We start from the raw sequence: 14,700 nt of genomic DNA, 5'->3' as shown, positions 1-14,700 counted from the left end.
CGCCTATCTTATTACGTGCCCAGAACCAAAATGCTGCCGCATTCTTTGCGCCCTTCTCCCTGCGGTCGCACGCCTCCCCAGCTATGCTGAGTCTTCCTGCGCCAGAAAGGGAGTAACACCGAACGCAGGGTTTTTCTACTGGCTCTTCTCTGGGAGAAGCGGCATTGGAGCCGCTCTGACCCGGATGGTAGCCGTATAGCCGAGATAAGAAGGAGGGAGAAGACGGAGCATTTGTTCCCTGTTCTGGAGGGACTCAGCCTGCCTGGTTTCTGCTGGTATTAGCCGACAGTGTGCCCTGGTAAGCAGAGGGAGATTAAGGGGAGGTAGAGGGAAGCTCTCCTTCTCACCTTAGTGCATCTAATCGCTGCTCCTGTTCCTCCTCCCCGTTTTTACAGGTCAGACCTACTGGATACAGGCTCGTCTGGTGGGTCTATTCAGCCTTTTTCTGGCTGTAATTATTTCCCCCAGTGTAATTCCCTTGTAGGAGGCCAACCCTCTAGGCTGCAAGGGTTACTCCTGCTCCTGGGGTTGCCCCTGCTTTTCCTGAAGTAATGCTATGTCCCTGACTGAAATATCAGAGTTGTCCATCCTCCTGTGAACTGATGGGATAAGGAAGTGTGTGGGGCTAAGCTGGATATCTAGACACGCCCCTTTTGAACAATTTTATAAGTGTCCTGCCTCCTGGAGGATGGAGTTTAACCCCTAAGGTCCCTGTGTCCCCCAGAGATGACAGAGAAAGGTGTATTTATCAAAGGATGAACTTTCACTTTCACCCATTGATAAATACTATTTTAAAAATCCCATAAAAATTAATGGAGTGGCGGAATTTCACTCCAGAGGACTGTGGTGATCTCTATTTTCACTCTTTGATAAATGTACCCCATGGACTGAGCCCTTCTCTGAAGTTCCATGTTAAACAGCAACAAGCTAAAAATACGTCATAGTCAAGTCTGACAATGCAGCAATACCAGAACATGAAGTTTATTGAAAATTAAAAAAAAAGGCTACAAATATATGCAAATAGTTAAACTATGAAGATGCAACTTAAACCACACACAGAAACACCATGAAGCCATTATAGAAAATGGCAATATTTTTTAGCAGTGATCTTATTTATACAAATTTTAACAGTGTGCAGAAGAGGACGCAAAAGATGTGAGCGCTGAAAGATGCCCATGTTTAGCTCTCCAAATAGTGACATCTGAGTATTGTACATTATGAGATTCTGACTACCTAAGCACTGCAAGCTGTTTGTTTTTAATTATGTAGTCAGTCTCCTTTGTCTTAGCATGATCATGCTGGATATTAACGTCAGCATTGTGAAAAATACTAATCTGGGTGACTGGGTCATTATCAGCAACAGACAAACCAGTCATTAAAACAACACCTCTGTTATATTTTCACACATTACAGTTAACGGGAGACTGCCTGTTAAATTTTACTTCTTCCACTTTTCCCAACAGCAATGTTTACAAGTGAATTATGCTCCAGTAAGATAACTTTAGCTCTTGCACTCAATCTCTCACTCTTTTACTTCATGTTAGCCAGAATGTGTGTCTCATGATGTTAAAATTGTAGAATGTCCACCTTTGCAAGGTCCTATCAAAGTAATGCCATGCAAATGAGAAGACACAGCACATGTGCAGTAGGGCTTTGACCCACAGCAGTAAAGCTTACCTACACTCACCTGTCATACACTCTTTTCAGGTCATATTCTCACCTTAAAAAATGATGTGGCGTTAGCCTGCTGCAACATAATAAACCTTGCCATGGTTTATGGTAAATGTAAAACATTCTGTTAACAAACCATATTCAGCCTACTACTCTACAACCTAGTCACAAACACTACATTCTCACATATTTCTCACATATTTCTGTGCAGAATAAAATATATTTTACATCTAAAACAAAAACTATATTTCTATGTTAAGAAACAAAGAAATATCGAAACTGCTTCAATGATAAAATTAATTCCAGATGCACATAGTACATCTAAAGTTGCTTCTTACCTCATCTCCTCTTAATACCTCAGAGCCATCAATATCTCGAGCCTGTGTGGATTTTTGTGCTATTTCTCTTTCTATGTTGGCAATCTCTTCTTTTGCCTCCTGTAATTCCTCAGCTTTGGTTTCTTTCTTTCGTGCAATAATAGCTGCCTATGAAAACAAAAACACATATAACACACAAACATATACAGTACAAGGAAACCTAGAGGCACATTTATCAAAGGTCAAATTTCAAATTCATGTTTTTAAAAACTCCTCTTAACTCCCATAAATTCGAAATTCTAAATGTATTTAGGAAGGCTGCAAACAACTCAGATTTGAACCCTGGACCTCTCCCATTGACTTAAACAGCAATTCAGCAGGTTTTATGTGGCGAATCGTCAAATTCTTAAAGGGCCAGAGTATGATAAATCTCAAAAATCAAATTCAATTTTTTTTAAAAACTCGAAGCTAATTTGAATAACTCCCTAGTTGAATTTGACCATAAAAAAAATTGAATTTCTAATTAGAATTTTCAATTCGACCTTTGATAAATCTGCCCCCTAAACACTGATTTTAAAGATGTGCTGCCATTATATGAAAGACAGTGCTAATATTCAAATTCTATCTAAACACATCCTTCTTTAGGAGATACTAGTCTAATATTTTTTGATTTATTTCTTTATGGTGTTTAGAGTTACTTAATCAATTTTAACCCACCCCATAACAACTTGTAGCTAATTGTCTCCACAGACTTCTTAGCTCCATGGTTCACTCAGCATTTTGAGCAATGCTACTTGTGGTAGTGATTAAAATGCTGCTTCTCACTTTAGTTTGCTTACCGTTCATTGAACAGAAAGTGCCTAGGGTCAGTTGGCACATGCTGCTAGTACTTGCAAATACACAATGGCATTTAGAAGGTTATACCAACACACACTGGCTTGCATCCAGTGAATCACAAATTAATGCTATTATTGACATTTAGTGCCAGAAATGATGCATTTGCACATAAGGAAAATGTTTGCTATACAAAATCTGTGAAAAACATTGCTATTTTCATCCAAATTTTGCAGAATTACTTTCATAATGAGCCCTACACTCTTCAGAACCAGATATTAAATCACAAGAACTTTTGTCTCAAATATTGTTTCTGTTGTTGGAAAGCAGCATATCTAAGACTCTGTGAATCACACACTTTTACATATACATTATGGCTCATTTATGATTCAGTTTTTTCCTGAAAAAGTAGGAGGTTAATATGTATTCAAATTTTGGTTGCATTTTTTGACAGCAGAGGTTGTTCTAGCGATGGGGTTCACATCATTTAGTGTCCAGTTTGATAAGAGCAAGTCAGCTGCATCAATGGATTTAACCAGCTATGGGAACCTTAGAACTACCATAAGTTCCAGACTGGAGCTACTTCAAAGGTTTGATAGCATCCCTGTATGCAGTTGCACATAATTTCTTACTGCATGCTGAATGGGCACTCACTGCTAGTTGCTGGTAGTAGGTATGAAACAAGTATCTTTTTAAATAATCAATCAATACACGCTCAATTTTGTGTCCAAACTAGTGATTTGCCTTTTTGGATGTGATTGTAAATGAGCCATAATGTCTCCTGCCTGTAGAGCTGCCCCTCATCAACAGGCTCTATACAGGGGTGACAGGCCAGTCACCAATACTCTCCAGGGTACAGAGAAAGTAACTTGTTTTGAGCAGGAAATCATAAGATACCGCACAATGGTCAGTCTGTATACATACATTAATCACTAATTTTAAAAGGAAATAAATATGAAAGTTACATTTTATCCTCATTATAAATATACAATAAACATCATGACTGAAAAGAGAGTCCTAATGACAAATATATGTGTTATTTGGTTAAATTATATTTTATATAATTTAATGATAATTACATTTCCCCTTTAACACTGAAGAAACACTGTATGCTACAAAACTAGGGAGGCCATTTTTAGCCTCCCCCACTTTATCAAAGCTATGCTCTGTCTTTATTGTACTTTATCTTTATCTCTACTATTGTATAGCAATATGCTTTTATATTGATATTTTTTTGCTCAATAGTTTTTTCTTTCATTGTATCTTCTCGCCCACTTTAATTTTATTTTGTAACAAATGCCTGTTTGTAATTTTATGGGCAATTGATATCTTAACTGCCAATCTAACAACAATCTATCACTGAAGCTCTTGACTGAACAGAAACTCATCTGAGAAAAAAAAAAAAAAAGCTGTCTGTAACTGGTTTATAGACAGAAAATACAAAAATTGAAAAGCCAGCAAAGATTTTTTCATAAACCTTTAAAAATGACTGACATGGTCGCTTCATAAATTTAACTGAGCCTACAGCTGTATTACCTTGCATTCAATACAGTATATTAAATAAATGTGTTTCAAGTTGGTAATTGTTAAAAAAAAAAATGTATTACCTGTTGCCGGAAAAGAGACAGTTTGTCATCCATTGGATCATTTCTCATTCGATTTTCAATCAGCTGATTAATCTGCAAATTGACTTCATGGATCTTAAAATAAAAACAAATACTATGTTTCTTTTAATAATTTTGTACATTCTAAGAAAGGCTTTATGATTCCTTTCAGTACAAGCTTGTCTACAAGCTCAATCTTTTGAAAATGTAAGGCCTACTACCTGGGAAATATTAGTTTACATAGTGTTTACATATGGAAACTATATGTTTTATGTAGATAATTTGTTAGGCCTACTTAGGGAAAGAATATTTTTAATTTATGTAAAACCATATTTTGAATATGGGCTGTTTTTGGTATATATTTCTATGAAAAATATATCTTTCTAATAGTATGTGTCACTGGATAATCCCATATCCGCCACAGGCACGAATGCTAGGTTGAATCAGCCAATGAATAGACAGGGCTGTACATTGTTCTCCTGCACTTCTTCCTGTTACAGTTAGAACCAGCATTTGTTTTTATATCATCATTCGTTATAATAAATATATATATATATATATATATATATATATATATATATATATATATATATATATATATATATATATATATAAATATATGCAAAGAAGAAGCAGCACTCATGTATTGCAAAAAGATATATTAGAAAATCAGTGCATCACTTAGCATCGCTAAGTGATGCACTGATTTTCTAACATATCTTTTTGCAATACACGAGTGCTACTTCTTCTTTCCATATTTCTATATTGTATGGGGATGTGAACAGTGTCGGACTGGGAAACCAGGGGCCCACCAAAAAACTTTAGACCAGGGGCCCACCAAAAAACTTTAGACTAGGGGTCCACTCTCACTACTATTTTCTTCCTCTCCTCATTCAACCTCTATTCTCCTAGTCTCTTTTCTTTACATACTATAATCTATTATTCCATCTATTAAGCCTCTTTTTCTAATAGAAATAAGGAATGACCATAAAATAGGCCAAATGTTTTGCAGCATGAGGGCACAGACACCTGGGCCCACCGGGACTTTTCCTGGTATTCCTGTGGGCCAGTCCAACACTGGATGTGACGGCGTCTCCGATTGTAGCGAGCACCGAAAAGCACAGCAAGTATACTTCTAAGAGTGCTGGGGTACCCATATTTTGCAACAAACAAAAAAGTGTATGAGTGCATACAGCCTATGCAGGGTGGCCGAGGAGTGTAGGTGGTCACCCCTGCCCAGTCTTTTTTGGCACCAGTAGGAGAGAACTGGGGAGAACACTGAGTATGTAAAGGCATAAATAAATGAGCAATTTCATGGATGCACTCTTAGTAAATAATAGGAAAATTTATTTAAAAAATCATGTATACCTTTTCTTCAAGCTCAGTTAGATCAGCTTGACCCATTGCTGGCTCTGTGACAACTTTTTGCAGGAAATGCAAAGTCTGTTGTTTACTTTCTAGTTCTTTCGGAAGCTTTTCAGAAACCATGTATGAATGAAATTTCATTTCCTCTTCCAGTCTTTTCATAAGACCTTGACAGAACATCAAACAGAAACATACAAAACCCAATATCACTCTCTACATCATTCTAAAAGTTAACAACCTTTAAAGAAAGATAATTTGAAGAAGGCTTGTTAATACAGTATGCATACTCATTTCTGGTAAGGTCATACGTCATACTGATCCAGTACTATGTCATATAATATATTTATGGAAAACATGTATTTTTAGCATTTTACCACTGAGCTTTTTTTAATGTGAGGTTTAAGCTTTTTCAACACACAGGGGCATATTTATCAAGGATCGAATTTTGAAAAAAAAAAATTTCGAAATTCGACCATCGAATTTGAGTCCTTTGATAGTCAGAGTATTTTTTCCAGCGAAAACGTCTGTATTCGATCTAACTAAAATCTTACCATCAAACAAATTAATCGCTCGAATCGAAGGATTTTACAAAAAAAACTTTTGACTTCTCAAAACTTGCCCAAAAGCCTCAAATAGGTTCTAGGAGGTCCCCCATAGGCTAAACAGCAATTCGGCAGGTTTAAGGTGGTGAAGTGTCGAAGTCTAAGTTTTTTAAAGAGACAGTACTTTGATTTTCGAATTTTTTAAGTTTTTTCAATTTTAATTGAATTTTTGCCTATTCAATGGTCGAAGTTTTTTACTTCGAAAATTCACTTTGACTCTTGATAAATCTGCCCCAAAATGTTTGCTTTACCTCAATATGGTACATAAGCATGGTTTATAAATTAACTGACAGTTTAACTTTCTTCTCCACTGAGGCAAACTCAGAGCTGTTCTTGATAAGTCTATTGAAGTAAACTAACCATCCTGCCTTAATTAACCTCTAGATAAACAGTTTATACACCCCACTCCACCTACTTCTGCATTTATCAAAACCTTCTCCATCACCCCCCAAAATAAACAACAGATGATTCCTTACTTGCTAAAGTGTTAATTCCCTTTAAATGCTTTTCACTTTTTAACACATCTACAGTTGCAATAGTATTTCAGTTGCATAACATCCTATGAGAGGAGTACTGAACAAAATGTATTAAAAGTTTAAATGTATGTATTATCAGTTATAATTTTCTACAATTACAACGTCATGCATGTAACTTGAACTGCACCATACTTTAGCTACTGCAGTTGAAAATAAGCTTTTACCAACCTTCAGGTTTTGCATCTGCAGCAGCATGGCGCATATTCTTCAGCTGATGTTGTGCTCTTTGCAGCCTCTGTTCTGCATGAAACAGCTTCAAAACAAAATAAAGCCAAATGTATAGAAAGCAGTACAGAACTCACAATTATAGAAAAACAGATAAAAAGAAAATTTTATCTCATCCAACTTCTCCAATGAAAAATTGCAGTTCGAAGCTAAGTTTTACTCAGAGATTTGAAATTTAGCTTTTTAGTAAATATACAGTATATATATATATATATATATATATATATATATATAATCTACATGATAGTAGTAAATCTTAAAATGAACAACCCTCTTTAAATGTATCAGCCGTTACAACATCACCTGGCAAGGAATTCCACAGCTTCACCTTTTTTGGCGCAGCGAAATGGGTCAGATTCACTCATCACTACAGTGAAACTTAATTTTAAGAGGTAAAAAACTTTCAACAAATGTTGAGTTATATATCAGAAAAGCCTGCTGTAATAATTTCTTATCTGCTTATCTCCACGTTAGTAACAGATTGGACTTTTTTAAGAACTTTTTTTTTATCTTTTAAATATAAAAATATATATATAAAATATAAGACCAGGTCCATTTCTTTTTAAAATAAAAGAAAAGCTTTACAGATTCAATCAGTTTCAATACCTGATGCTGCAGCAGTGGACAAATTGAGGATTAAGCACAGCCAGTAATTAAGAACTCCAAGCTTCTATGTTCTGTAGTAACTACTAGCAGTAGTCAAATAGTGTGAGGTGATTCTGTTTCTGCTTACAGTTTCTTGTTACTGGTTCCCCCAGGCCCTCACCACTTCCCCAGCCAAACCACACCATTAATACTGCCGCCTGCACATGTGCACTAAATGTTCTTGGGCAGCCTGGGAGAACATCTCGCCAGGATGGGTTACATGCAGACACAGTACACGTCAGCTGACAGTGTCTGGGATCTGCTCCACTATCGCAGGACCAGGACATGTCACTTGCTGTGTGAGTGTAGAGTCAACCTAGGCGGGCTGGCAACTGGGCTGATGGCAGTGGGGCCCACTGGTACTGACGAACCGGCTGGCCCAGGAAGTTCTGCGCCACTAATGTAATCTGAGGGCCTAGGGCCCACCAATGCCAGGGCCCACCGGATTTTTAAACGGTACCCCGGTAGGCCAGTCCGACCCTGTATATGTGGTTCATTAAGCTGGCCACAGATGTGAACGATTGTCCATTGCAATCTTCCGATCTACTACTTACCATTCAGATTAAATAAAGTCGTAAAAATAACAAAGCAGGCAATGTTCTGGCCATGAATAGGCAGACAGCAATTGTACAAAAGTTATGTCGACAAATAGTAGTGACAGTCACCCATTAATAAAGTCAGATAGGCAATACATGCAGAGATATTATCGTTAGCCAACAGAAATCTTCTAACCTAGCCGATCGACTAAACGACCGATCGACATGGTACGAAATATATCTGAATATATCTGAATCCACACACAGTCTGAAAGTTGTCCAAACCTTCTTTTCATATGACTTTATCTTTATGTCTATTGCCATCTTTAGTAACATGCAGCTAGTTTTGTTCCAATCAAGCTCAGGCATAAGTTTGCAAACCATATACACTGGCTCCAATTGAATTTAAAGGTGTTTATTTAAACATTTGTGTTGTTAAAAAAAAATATAACTTAAGTGTAAAGTAAACACTTCTGGTGCTTCAGAAAATTTATATCTCAGTAAAGAATGTTATCTATGCAACTGGCCCTGGAATTACAGCATGTGTATGTAAATTAATGCATGCATAAAGCTAAACTTAGGTTCCCCAGTTTTATATTTTTCCAGGTAAGCTTATTATTAGGTTCTGAATTTACATTGTTCCCACATTTAAAATGTTTATCCTGGTAAGACGTTTAAAATTATGGTTTAGCGTGACCAAAGAAAATTATAAAAAGATGTGTTTTCCCTTTAATTTCTCCTCAGGTAGGAGATGTAAGCACAAGGGTTTCTCTGTTTAAAGACTTTAGTAGCCAGGTCTTGAAAGCTAGAGTATTCTGGAAGGAACAAGCAGGCCAGATACTCCATTCCGTAAGTCCAGCTCGCATGTTGGAGCTCACTTTTCACAGGAAGGCTGACTGTGGAAAAGTATTTAATGCTAGTGGGATTATTAGAAATATCTATCTTAGCAGGGCAAAGAGCAGGGAGGTTACCTGCCTGTGTGAGGAACTCCCAAAGGGGCTGGAGGTGCTGCCTGCAACTGCAAGGAGCAGAGGGAGCCCATAAGTCTGTCTGATTGAGGAAAGCCAGGAGGCTGAGCAGTCCCCCAAGAAGAATCATGAGTACAGGGGTGACCCTAGGACAAGTTTTCTTACTGGTAGTCCATAAGGGGCCCAGTTTATTAAGGGAACTCACCAAACATGTGAAGGTAGCTCCCAGGGGGCAGGATATATTTTTATGATTTTTGTTTTGTATCCTGTCACCCCTGTGTATAAATAAACTGCGTTAAAAAGAAGAAAGTGGGGTATATTTATCAAAGAGTGAAGTTAGAGGTCACCACAGTCCTCAATGGAGAGTGGCGGAATTTCACTCTAGAGGACTGTGGCGATCTCTAACTTCACTCTTTGATAAATATACCCCATAGTCTGTTGTGGATCCCAAAAGCTTACACTGTATATGTAAACAAAAGTGCCTGTTCATTTGTTCAGATACTTTACAGATGCATTTGAGGTCCTTTTGCTTGAAATCTTTATTACCAAGTCTGTGAATGCATACAATCGCTGAATTCAAACCAGGCTAAAATGATAGAATTAGTTCATGTGGTATATACCTGATTCTTTTGTTCTTGCTTCTGCTGTGCCAAGGATTCTTCCCTTTCCTTTTCAACACGCAGCTGTCTTGCTATTTCAAGCATCCGCTGATGATTCTGCACTGTCTCCACCTACACAAAAGATGCAGTAATCTAAGTTGAATTATTAAGTAAATGTGGTAGTAGTATCATGTTTTACTCAGGCACTTAGCGCCTCCTCTTTGTGTATCTTACAAGGAGATGACAGTAAGGAATTGGACACAAGATATTTAACAGCTTTGGACAGCGGCCTAAGGAGATTCCCTTTCCTGCAGCTGCACATTTAGTATCATTCTTAAATGACAACATGCTGGTTCTTAATCCTTGTTTGCATTCCTTCAGCCAACACGGTTGACATTGAACAGTTACAGTGACAGCTTTTGTCTTACCCTTTTTTTAAGACGTTCCACTCTCTTAAGGAGCTGGTCTTTCTCTTCTTCCATTGCACTGATATCCTAAAACAAAGAAATTAATGATACATTTTTTTTAATCATGAAGCTTTTAGGATACACTTAGGGGCCCATTCACTAAGTTCGAGTGTAGGAATGGAAGAAAAAATACTTTGAATTTCGAAGTGTTTTTTTGGCTACTTTGACGAATGGGCTACTTCGACTTTCGACTACGACTTCGAATCAAATGATTCGAACTAAAAATCGGTCGACTATTCGACCATTCAATAGTCGAAGTACTGTCTCTTTAAGAAAAAACTTCGACCCCCTAGTTCGCCACCTAAAAGCTACCGAAGTCAATGTTAGCCTATGGGGAAGGTCCCCATAGGCTTGGCTATCTTTTTTTGGTCGAAGGATAATCCTTCGATCGTTGGATTAAAATCCTTCTAATCGTTTGATCAAATCAAATGCGCAAAATCCTTCGACTTCGATATCCGAAGGATTTTAACTCGGCAGTCGAATATCGAGGGTTAATTAACCCTCGATATTCGACCCTTGGTACATCTGCCCCATAGAATTAAAAAATGTGTCTATTTTGTATTTACACATTATTTATTATTATTTAAACATTCATATATTTTTGCATGTTTAACAAATTTCAATGAGAGCACATATGCAAGTATAACAGCAATACCTTGTCAGAAATATTTCTTTTGTTAGTAGAAGGAACTACTGCCTTGTTTTTTCTTTTCAGCATGCTGACTGAAATCATTCTCCTCCTTACTCCTATAGGACATTTTGGTCTGCTGTATCAGCTCAAGGCCACCACAGCCCTTTAGCAGAGATTTTTACCTCTGAAGATGCCACCTTTGGTTCTAATCTTTTTTTCAGCTCGTTTACAATATGCACCCTGTAGTCCACTGTCAGTTAAATATAACTATAGAACAAAAGTACATATTGTTTGTCCCTAAGCCGTAACTGATAGCATAAAGTATATGTGCAGATTTTACCAAGTTTGCCCCCCAACAAACTGGACCAAAACATAGAAATCCCGTTGTTTAGCTGGCAGGCATAAGTCTAGTATCATGGGCCTAGTGAAAACTATTGAAAGTGGACCACATAAATGTGCCAGTGCTGTTCTCACAGGATATTCTTACCTGCATAGATTTTATAGCTGATTGAATCTGAATTGGTCAGGGCAACGAAAGGGCCCCTTACATAGTAAGTGTAGTAAGGGTAGTACGAATATGGTGTGAAAAGTTCAGCAGGCAGTTTTTATTGGCCTGTGTATGGCCACATTATGCCTACTGAGGCAAAGTTTCCTATAAGACCAAGCACAAAGTTTCAAAATGTGCTCATTGTCGGGAGAAAAAAAAATGGATAATAATAATCAATGTAATAATCAATGGATTATTACACAACCTGCATATTAAGAATGCTTACAAAATAAAAAGGTATGTCAAAGATATTATTACATATGAACTGTTTTGTGTTTATACATTATGCCATTTTTTAAAGCCTCTACTTCCTCCAAATTACATACAGTATATGTGTAAACCAATAATTACAAAAAAGTCTTGAATAATATACAATATCAACCATACCCGTCTGATTTCTGCAGTGGAAAATCCAGAGGATTTAAGTTGTTCACACTCTTTATGGATAATTTTAAAGTTCGCCATTAATTCTTCATACTACAAAAAGAAGGTAAAAGGTTGTAAGGAAACACAATATAAGAGATTTAGCTGTTGGACAGCCAGACACAGACAACAAAGAATCTCTGCAATAAGTAAAGCTGGACATAATTGTACTGACTGCAGTATATTTATGTTTGTTGGCCTGTTATCCAGAAAGCTTACAGGAAGGTCATCTCCCATAGAGTCCATTTTAAACAAATAATTCTATTTAAAAAATGATTTACTTTTCTCTGTAATAATAAAACAGTACCTTGTACTTAATGTAAATAAGCTGCATGACTCCATATTGACGGCTAGAAAATCCTATTGGGTTTGTTTAATGTTTCAATTATATTCAATATCTGAAAAACCCCAGGTCCCAAGAATTCTGGATACTAGATCATATACCTGTATAAGTATGCCAAACTGTAAGCGTGTAAGATTTTTATCCCACTGCTCTGACAAGGGAGCAAGGGCCATGATTCAATGTAGTGCATCAATGTAGATAAGACAATGCAATGCGACGTGTACTGGAGCATCTAGCCCAAAGGTCAAAATCAACGGGGAAACTGGAGTACACAGATGATCAAAACTCAATTAATTCAAGGTATTTGAAGGTATTTCGCTGATAACGTGATCAATTTCAGTATTCAAGTTTTTCCATTTTTGAAAAAACCTGAATGCAAAAAACTCGAATGAATGCAAACAGAGGTGTAAGTTTATTCTAGGTATAAAACCCCTCACAAACTTGACCTTTGATAAATAGCCCCCTTAATGTAACTTCCACAATTTGCATAACTTCTGTGCCACGACCAGGCCCCCCTTCAGGTGCAGATTTAACCGGGCCCATCTCAACAGCCCCCTTCCTCCCAAGATGGCAGCCCTTTTAATACATATTAATAATACGTATTTACTTGAACTTGTCTAAGAATAAATAAAACAACACCTGAGAGTTCACAAATATTAAATCCTATAAATTAAAAATGCAGGTATGGTATGGGACCTGTTATCCAGAATGCTCGGGACCTGGGGTTTTCCTGATAATAGATCTTTCCATAATTTGGATCTTCATATCTTAAGTCTACTAGAAAATCATGTAAACCCAATAGGCTGGTTCTGCTTCCAATAACGATTAATTATATCTTAGTTTGGATAAAGTACCAGGTAATGATTTATTATTACAGAGAAAATGGATATCATGTTTAAATAACAGGATTTTTTATACTTACCGTTAAATCTGTTTCTCTGTGATCAATAGGGGGACACAGGAACGATGGGGTTAAGCTCCACCCTCCAGGAGGCAGGATACTTACTAATAAAATTGTGGGCGTGCCTAACCGGCTTAACCCCCACACTCCAGCTTATCCAATCAGTTTGTCACAAAAAATGCTGTAACAAGATATCGTAATAAACAAAATAATAATTACCCACGTAGAAGGTAAATCAGGGAATCATCCCATCATAACCAAATGGTTAACAACAAAAGAAATCTTTAGGGCGGGCCGCCCTGTGTCCCCCTATTGATCACAGAGAAACAGATTTAACGGTAAGTATAAAAAATCCTGTTTTCTCTGTCATCATAGGGGGACACAGGAACGATGGGGACTTAACAAAGCAGCCCCCGAAAACAGCAGGGCGGGAAAAAAGAATTAACCATTACTTCAGCACAGAATGAAGCACCTTGCGCCCCAAGGAAGCTTCAGCTGAAGAAAAAATATCAACTTTATAGAATTTTGTAAAAGTATGTACAGAGGACCAGGTAGCCGCCCTGCAAATCTGGTCCAATGAGGCCGAATTGCGCCAAGCCCAGGAAGCTCCGATTGCTCTTGTGGAATGAGCTCGAATTCCCTCTGGTGGATTCTTCCCTTTGGACATGTATGCTTGTCTGATGGTCTCCTTGATCCATCTAGAAATGGTAGCTTTAGATGCAGGATGACCCTTTCTGGGCCCTGATGGTAATACAAAGAGAGTTTGAGATCGTCGAAAAGATTTTGACTTTTCAATATACCATCGTAAAGCTCTAACTACATCTATATTGTGTAGCCGACGTTCTTTATCATTCTTTGGTTCTGGACAGAGAGAGGGAACAACAATGTCTTGGTTGATGTGAAAAGACGAAACCACCTTAGGAAGGAAAGATGGGACTGTGCGTAGAACTGCCTTATCCTTATGAAATACTAGAAAAGACGGATCTGCCGATAGTGCACTCAGTTCTGACACTCTTCTAGTGGATGTAATTGCCAATAAGAACACTACCTTCCAGGTAAGCCAAATATCTGAAATAGATCCCATCGGTTCGAATGGTGGATCAAGAAGAGCCTCGAGAACAACATTTAAATCCCATGCTGGAACTGGAGGCTGATATGGAGGAACTATATGTGCCACTCCTTGCAGAAATGTGCGTACTGTATCATTCAAGGCCAGTTTGGACTGAAATAGGATTGACAGAGCTGATACTTGCACTTTCAGAGAGCTGAGTTTTAGACCTCGCCGGAGCCCACGCTGCAGGAAAGACAGAACTCTCGGGATGCTAAGTTCGTGAAAAGATAGATTGAACTCCTCGCACCAACTTCGATAGGATTGCCAGACTCTGTAATATGACTTTAAAGATGAAGACTTACGAGCTCTCAACAATGTGGCAATAACTTCTTCTGTTAACCCCTGTTTTCGCCAGATGTCTGCCTCAACAGCCAT

General features: G+C 37.7%; 1 protein-coding gene across 3 annotated transcripts in view; it reads right to left on the bottom strand.

The window, feature by feature from the left end:
* ift81.L (intraflagellar transport 81 L homeolog) overlaps positions 1-14,700 on the bottom strand; it is a 64,389-nt gene that overhangs the window by 32,867 nt on the left and 16,822 nt on the right. For all 3 annotated transcript variants that reach the window (XM_018263343.2, XM_018263351.2, XM_018263334.2), the window contains exons 5-11: positions 11,935-12,024; positions 10,331-10,396; positions 9,924-10,034; positions 7,098-7,182; positions 5,795-5,958; positions 4,430-4,522; positions 2,010-2,156 (exon numbers count right to left, since the gene is read on the bottom strand). In XM_018263343.2, coding sequence (XP_018118832.1) covers positions 2,010-2,156; positions 4,430-4,522; positions 5,795-5,958; positions 7,098-7,182; positions 9,924-10,034; positions 10,331-10,396; positions 11,935-12,024 — 756 coding nt within the window. The remainder of the gene's footprint in view (positions 1-2,009; positions 2,157-4,429; positions 4,523-5,794; positions 5,959-7,097; positions 7,183-9,923; positions 10,035-10,330; positions 10,397-11,934; positions 12,025-14,700) is intronic.

The sequence above is a fragment of the Xenopus laevis genome, chromosome 1L, assembly GCF_017654675.1.
Source record: "Xenopus laevis strain J_2021 chromosome 1L, Xenopus_laevis_v10.1, whole genome shotgun sequence".
Classification (NCBI taxonomy): domain Eukaryota; kingdom Metazoa; phylum Chordata; class Amphibia; order Anura; family Pipidae; genus Xenopus; species Xenopus laevis.
This window is presented reverse-complemented; position numbering and strand designations above follow the sequence as displayed.